General features: G+C 39.7%; 1 protein-coding gene across 1 annotated transcript; it reads left to right on the forward strand.

The window, feature by feature from the left end:
- The first annotated feature begins 301 nt into the window (after positions 1–301).
- On the forward strand, positions 302–3,004 carry LHCB6 (light harvesting complex photosystem II subunit 6). Its single transcript, XM_087694694.1, has 2 exons — positions 302–712; positions 2,159–3,004. The coding sequence occupies exons 1-2, from the start codon at positions 465–467 to the stop codon at positions 2,706–2,708; spliced, it is 798 nt and encodes a 265-aa protein (XP_087550820.1). The 5' UTR covers positions 302–464; the 3' UTR covers positions 2,709–3,004.
- The last annotated feature ends 5,316 nt before the right edge of the window (positions 3,005–8,320 follow it).

Genomic DNA, 8,320 nt, shown 5'->3' on the forward strand with positions numbered 1-8,320 from the left:
TTGCCATATGAGGAGGCCAATGAAATTCTCCAATGGTGGAAGTCTAGGGCATTCCTATGTTGCCATTTGGTTACCATGGTGTGAGCTTACGTACTGCAAGTAAGCATGTAGAGTATGGATGGTCGACATGGGACGCCGCTCTTAGGGGGTGGGGAAGCTGTAGCCTCTTATCCTTTCACGTGGGCCATGGGACACAGTCAGGCGCGCGCCATCTTGTTTCACCCAATGAGAGGGGGCCGGACACAAGAGAAAGGATTGAAATGCGGCGAAGTGGAGATTTTAAGGTCCGGTGAAACTCAAGCCACATGCCTGTACAAAGCGTTTCATGTTCCTCATCTGGCTAGGCCTATCGCGGCTTGCGCATTCAGCGAGTGAAAACACAGAGAGAGTGAATCCCCGAAGGATAGAAACACCGAGAGAGCGCGAGACCACAGGAGAGGCCGTTCTGTGAGGGCGAAGAAGCCATGGCAGCTGTGGCTAGTAGTGCCGCCTCTTCTGCCACCATTTCTTCCCTCTGCCCCCCCTCCTGCTCGCCTTCCTCGACTTCGTCCTCTTTCGTCAAGTCTCTCTCCTTCGTGCCTTCCAATGGCTCTCGCCTCGTCTGCATGGCCACCAAGAAGGTCTCTGCCAAGTCCTCCTCTGGCAAGAAGTCCTGGCTCCCTGGCGTCAGGGGAGGAGGCAGCCTCGTCGACCCCGAGTGGCTTGATGGATCGTAAGCTTCCTGCTCTAACTTGTTTTAAATCCTTCATTACGCATTTTCATCCAGTCGCTTCATGTCTGCCTTCCGTTGACAGCGTTTTGTTTGAGTTTCATGGCGGATTTACGAGACTTTTCTCCTCGTTTGCTGGTTTTTCCGCGCCATCGAATAGATGAAATCAATATTCCTTGCATGTTTGATCTGCAGCCTTCAGAGATTGCCTGAATGCTACTACGTTAAACTCCTGTTTGTGGCATGGCAAATTTTGTGGTGCGGCATGGCTATTTAGGCGCCAGGTGTGACTTTAAACCTTCTGTATTCTCAGTACCAATTGTGGAATCTGACGATGTACTCGTGGAATCGTCACTGAGTGTTACTGCGGAATGCGTGCCACATACACATGATGACAACTGCACCTTCTGACTAGGATCATGATTGGATGAAATTCGAGTCTATCTAGCTAGGGCAAGCAATGATTTAAACTTGTGTACGCAAAGTAGAGGCACGCAGAGAATTTGTTTCCTAAGAGAAATTGCTGGTTTGATGCGCATTCCCTCACGAAATGCACCTCCGTGCGTATAAGGTCGTAGCCTATCCTTGGGGTCTGCGCTAGAACTTTAGCACCAATATGTCGGAACAAAATTTTTCATTTAATGAAATGTAAGATTCCTCGACTCGATCGATAACAATGGCGAACTGGGAATAAAGGCATTCTCTAAACGTAGTCCTACAGTTATATCCTGAACTCTGACGATGATGTGAGCTTGGAAGTGATCTACCACATCCCTAGCTATTAGCGTGTCGTAATTGATATTCCTGAGGTTATGCTAGTGGTCTAGTTGATAATTGCCCGTAGGTTTGTAGCCGACTCTGCGGTTGTGCTTGTTGGTTTTCAGCGAATGGTTGTCAGCTTTTGATATGTAAGTAGGTTTGTAGCAGACTCTGCGGTTGTACTTGTGTTTTTCAGCGCTTGATTGTCAGCTTTTGATTGTATTTAGCTATTGTACTCTGACAATGTTCTGAGGCTTGTAAGGGGGCTATCAAATGTCTAGCTTGTTGCAGTGGGGAATGCATATAGATGACTCCACCGTCATGCATGTCAGTAGTCTGGCTGGCTTGTATACTTGCTAAGTCTGCGATTGGGAGGGGGTTTTGAAACAAAATCCATGCATTTGCCATTTTCATAACTAAGTCTCTTATATAATCTCAAGGCTTTAAACATTATTCTAACAACTTGAAGTCTTTCAATCCTCGAATCTCCACTACAGTATGTAAGATGTAGATTTATGGGGTGCGGGAATGCTAGTGAAGCCTTGTAATAAACATAGCCGTTATTGCAACTAATAGCTGTGATTCGTTAGCAGGAATGCCAGTGAAGCCTTGTTAAATAGTCAAAGCCGTTTTTGCTACTAATAGCTGTGGTTCTTATTGTGAATGGGAATTGTGTGGATGGGTAAACAGGCTGCCAGGGGACTACGGCTTCGATCCGTTGGGGTTAGGGAAGGATCCGGCGGCACTGAAGTGGTACAGGGAGGCGGAGCTGATACACGGGAGGTGGGCAATGGCGGCAGTGTTGGGGATATTCGTGGGGCAGGCATGGAGCGGGGTGCCGTGGTTCGAGGCCGGGGCGGATCCAGGGGCGGTGGCCCCGTTCTCGTTCGGGACGCTTCTCGGGACGCAGCTGCTGCTGATGGGGTGGGTGGAGAGCAAGCGGTGGGTGGACTTCTTCGACCCGGGGACGCAGGCCCTGGAGTGGGCGACGCCTTGGTCCCGGACCGCCGAGAACTTCGCCAACGCGACGGGCCTGCAGGGCTATCCGGGTGGCAAGTTCTTCGACCCCCTAGGCCTCGCCGGCGATCTCCAAAACGGCAAGTATGTCCCCGACTACTCCAAGCTCGAGCGCCTCCAGCTCGCCGAGATCAAGCACGCCCGTCTCGCCATGGTCGCCATGCTCATCTTCTACTTCGAGGCCGGCCAGGGCAAAACGCCTCTCGGTGCCCTCGGCTTGTAAAAACCATTTCTCACCCCTGCACTCTGCTCACTCCCCCTCCCCTCCCCTCCCCTTCTCATTTTTAACCCTTGGTTTCTGAGCCCACCCCCACCCTAACTGCCCCCCCTACACTGTAAAAATAGCTTGCCTACCCTTTCGCCCTCAGTTCTGTTTTTAAGATAGTTTTTTCTGGGCTCTTCTTTCTCTTTTGCCTTCCGCTCCCCCCCCGCCCTCAAAGCAAGCAGCCATAATCTGCTCAGTACTGCAGTTCTTTCCAGCCTTGCCTTGTTATACTGCAATAGAGTTTCATTGCCTAATTTGAGATCTCTGCCGTTGCCTACATACCGTCGCCGCAGTTCTTCATTTTCTTAGTCATCAACGACGGAATTCGTATAACGTGTCGTAGCCACCCAATTACGAATCGCATTCTAAGGTCAACCTTAAAAGTGTAGCAATTTGTAAGGGAAGATAATTGCGACTAGGAGACGTTGGTAACGTAATTTTCTGATCCTTTTGTAGTTGGCTATCCGAGTATATGTACACTTCATGTTAGGGTAAAGGGGCTAACAAAATATCATGAAACGGTCCTTCATTATATCCTCCTTTTGAGCAAGCTAATAAATCTAATTTGTGTAAATACGTATGGCTAAATTATGAGGAAGCAAAAATATGTTGCTACATGATGTATCCTTTTCTACATAGTTGTAACTAAATTAGGATGTCACCTTACTCTAATACCCTCCATACTAAAGATGAGATAGAAATTTTACATGCTTCATAAATTTCATGGCAAGAACTTACTTTCTATCTTGGTAATAAGAAGTCACAAATAGAATAGGACATTTCACATGCAAAGAAATTATTTACTTCTCTTCCAAACCTAAGACATTTTAACTCATTTGAAGGTAAACATGATCAATTGTATCATCAACATTGAACAAAAAAGCAAATATGAAACCTTCCACCTTGCGAAAGTGGTAAGATGGGAATATGTATAGGGTATTGGGGATGTTAGTAATTTCTTACCACATCTCTAATGTCAATGGGTGAAAAGGTAATGTGACTATCCCACAATGGCTTGAAATCCGTCAAATGCTTTATCAATGCTCACTTTTAGTTGAATGATTAAACATACAATAATCACTAAATGTAGTTGCTTTGCCTTGGAAAAATGAGTTTGCTCTTTTGGCAAAAAAAGTTGAATGCAATCAGGTATAGTAATTGGGTTGACAATTCAAAAAATGTAATGGGAAAAAAAGTTGGCAAAATGGATGTAATTGAAAACAATGGCACTATTTATTTGTTAATGGTAGGAAAAATATGCAACTCAATCTAGATGCATTAGTAGAACAACACAATCAACCCAATCTAGAAGAATCAACAAAAAAATACAATCAATACTACATATAGACTTGCAACACCACTTCGAAACATCAAGAAATCATCGCAACCTTTTTCCATGGAGAGTTTTAAGAAGCTGTTTGGCAGTAACATCAAATAGTAGGATACATGCAGAATAATAAATTTCTCGAAGATTATAAAGTGATGTAATGATGTAGCATGTGATGTTATGTTGTTTTGGTGACTCTAGACCTTGAGATGGTGCAAAAATGGGAGAACTTGAGTAGTTGAATGGAAAGAATATACTAAGTGGGGAGCCCTTTTGTATAACATGCAACAAGTGCCCTTTTGTATAACATGCAACAAGTCATTGCATTATGCAAGGTATGTATTTCTACCATTCTTTTTTACAACCAAATAGATGCAAGTAAAATATTGGTAGATTGGAGTTTCCTTTTTCACCCCTCTTTAGTAGCAAGGATAGCTTTTCCAAAGATTGAAATTACCATATAATTGTTCAAAATAAAAATAGATATTTGTTCCACTATGAAAGCCTTAGTTATTTCAAAGGACATGTATGGTAACATTATGGAAGTCTCTTTGTTTTGTGTGTAGCAACACATCAATTGATGAATGCTTGGCAAATTACAACTCCTAGTAAAGATTATACACTAGGGGGTTGGTTAGAATATCACAAATACTTAAGGTTATGGCATTATCAAGTGAAAATTTACATAATAAGTTAGTTCATGTGCTTCATTTTACAACATTTGTGCATTCCTTATAAGTATCACACATGCAGATTACTAAAGGAACATCGAAATAAAACACATGAAGATTACTAAAGTGATGTAATGATGTAGCATGTGATGTTATGTTGTTTTGGTGACTCTAGACCTTGAGATGGTGCAAAAATGGGAGAACTTGAGTAGTTGAATGGAAAGAATATACTAAGTGGGGAGCCCTTTTGTATAACATGCAACAAGTGCCCTTTTGTATAACATGCAACAAGTCATCGCATTATGCAAGGTATGTATTTCTACCATTCCTTTTTACAACCAAATAGATGCAAGTAAAATATTGGTAGATTGGAGTTTCCTTTTTCACCCCTCTTTAGTAGCAAGGATAGCTTTTCCAAAGATTGAAATTACCATATAATTGTTCAAAATAAAAATAGATATTTGTTCCACTATGAAAGCCTTAGTTATTTCAAAGGACATGTATGGTAACATTATGGAAGTCTCTTTGTTTTGTGTGTAGCAACATATCAATTGATGAATGCTTGGCAAATTACAGCTCTTAGTGAAGATTATACACTAGGGGGTTGGTTAGAATATCACAAATACTTAAGGTTATGGCATTATCAAGTGAAAATTTACATAATAGGTTAGTTCATGTGCTTCATTTTACAACATTTGTGCATTCCTTATAAGTATCACACATGCAGATTACTAAAGGAACATCGAAATAAAACACATGAAGATTACTAAAGAAAGAGTGATTGAGCATGGGTCAAGATATGTGGGATGGAGAGGATTTATTTATGGAGTATTATAGTTCATTGGCTTGCCCATGACCATAACCTTGAAGATGTAGAATGGTTGGGTTATGAGTTTCCTTCATTTTACTAGTTCATTGCTCCCTCATGATAGGGATGGAATATGGTTGATTAGGTTATTTTAAATGTCTACATGCCACACCCTTGTATAATAATATTATTAACCTACTGTTCTATAATACTAATCAATCTTAATATCATTTAGAAGGTCACATGTATGCATGTCAATAATCCTTGTAAGATAAGTACTTACAACACTTTGTTAAAATATGTATTACACAAATATAAATATAATTTCAAACACCGCAAGGAAGAAATGGTTGAGAAATCCCAAAATAAATAATCTCTAGAAGTAGAAAATGCATCCTTTTGAAAACTTCTAAAGAGTACATGGATAAAGGCAAGTGTATTGGAGGGAAAACTACAAAGTCACAAGTACACCCTCTATGCTACAAGAATTGCTCCTATGGTGTCCTTACGAATGAAAATTCAATGCAAGAAAGATACATACAATCACTACTAGATTATGCAATAGCTTACCTAAAAGATAATACAATCACTCCTCCATTCAATGCACAATAAAAAAAGGAAAGATGGCAAATAAGTGTGATTTGAACTACCAAATGAAAACAAAGAACATGATTTGTTGAATCTTTTAATAATCTCCTTATCCCAAAATTATTGCTAGATAAGTAGGTAGTTAGAAGCCCCATATTGAATGGGTGGTGGGTCTTAATGTCGACTGGCATGTGGGTGACAATCTCAAGACACTCAAACACATCTAATTTTAACATTGAAGATCTAGCGTCATTTTACCATATCCATTCTATATGAAAGCAAACACTCACTCTCAAGCTATCATGCACATGTAACATGGGATGGAGGAGGATCATTGACATACAATAGACAAGAGCCACCAAATAGGTTGTAGTTTCACTAAGTATTTTACATTGTCTTGTGCATATATTCGACAAGCTTTTTATAGTTCCGCATTAGTTATTCTTAACACTATAAAAATTTTGACATATGCCAAAGGGTAATTAAGGAAATTGAAGAGTTGTTAAGTTTTTTAGGTGTACATGGAGGCAAGGTAAAGAAACTAAAATATATTTAGGATCATTCATGATGTGGATCAAAAAATATCAATGCGCAAGACCAATAGATTTCTTAGTAATATGACATGTAATTATCAAGGGCGAGATGAGAGCTTTGTAAAGATTTCAAAAGAAATTGAAACCAAAATAACACATGCAAAAATATGACATGTTTTTGATAGGTTGGTGTCTATAATGCTCAAAACGTCAACAAATCTTGCAACTCAAGTGATGTTCTAAAGATGAATGGTTTACTTTTAAAGATTAATGAAGTTAATGGAAAGGGAGAGACCAACACTACTCATTACATAGTCATTCTTATTTTACCTCAATCCTCTATGTATCAAGTGTCTAATGGCCAAATGATGGTGCCATTAGTTCAAACGAAGAAGCATAAAGCTAAATAATATATCACATGAGCCAAGTAATTATTTTTTCAAATATACATTTTAACATTCGAAGGTCATGGAAATTAATCATTGCAAAATGCAAGTGTTGGGCTCACTCCATACAATGTGTATTATAAAGGACATAGACAAATTCAATAACAAACCTTGAAGGCCTATGATAAACAGTAGGCATTGTAAATGAAAAAGAAAAGTGAAATTAGGGTTAAATGAAGAAACCCTAACACTAACACCAAAATTATATAAATTATAAAAGCCCATTATTAGGTGTGCCAAATTTGGTCTATGTTCTCTATCCTTGTCATCTTTTCTTGTATAGTTGTCATAAAGTGAAAGTGAGTGAAGGAGGGAGCTTAACTATGTGAATGTGAGAGAAGGAAGGTCTCTCTACTTATCCCATTATCTCTTTTTTTCTCTCCTTTCTTGTGCGTAAGGAATCTTGGAGCCATCCATGGAAGTTAAAGACATTGATTGGAGACATTGGAGATTGAAGCTTCAAGGCATCATCACTTGAAGGCAATGAATGTGTCAAAGGCCATGCTTTGAATCAAGGATCAATAGAATCTATCCTATCTTCTTGACCAAAATGGCAAGAGCCATGGGTTTTGATAACTTTATGAGCTTTGTCTTGAGCTTTAGCTTGTTACGTGGTTGGCTTGCAATAACAAGATTTGAGCTTGCTCGCCTAGGATAGAGAGTGTCTGAGAGATAGCACAAATGAGTACGGAGATGCTATTGATGGATAAGAGATCCATCCATGTTCTATTGATGTTGGAGCTTGGGTTGAGCATAATATTTTATTGCTTTGTGGAACCAAATAGAAGCACTCATTTTTTAGCTTGACATCCTTACCACATTGGACAAGAAGGGGGTGTTGTGGTTAGTTAGTATCTTTCATAATGTGTGTACATCACATCCAAAAACATTTTGACTAGAATGGAAAGGGAAAAAATGATGAAAATTTGATTAAAAATAGATTAAAATCATGTATTAAATCCTTTTTTATTTTCTTGATTATTTCATGCTAATAGAGGGTTAGCTATATAGAGGCTATATATGTGTTTGGGCAAAATAGCCTAAAATTTTACATCTCTCAAGTTTGGTGCCTTGGTTAATGCTATGACGTCACAAAGAAAATGTTCAATATGATATCGCAATGATTAGTATTGAAACATTGTAGTGTGATTGATATTGTTATGGCGTAGTGATCCAAAAGAAAAAAAAACTTCATGT

Source organism: Lygodium microphyllum, chromosome 15 (assembly GCF_053477565.2).
Source record: "Lygodium microphyllum isolate KBCC chromosome 15, Lygodium_microphyllum_v1.1.10, whole genome shotgun sequence".
Taxonomy (NCBI): domain Eukaryota; kingdom Viridiplantae; phylum Streptophyta; class Polypodiopsida; order Schizaeales; family Lygodiaceae; genus Lygodium; species Lygodium microphyllum.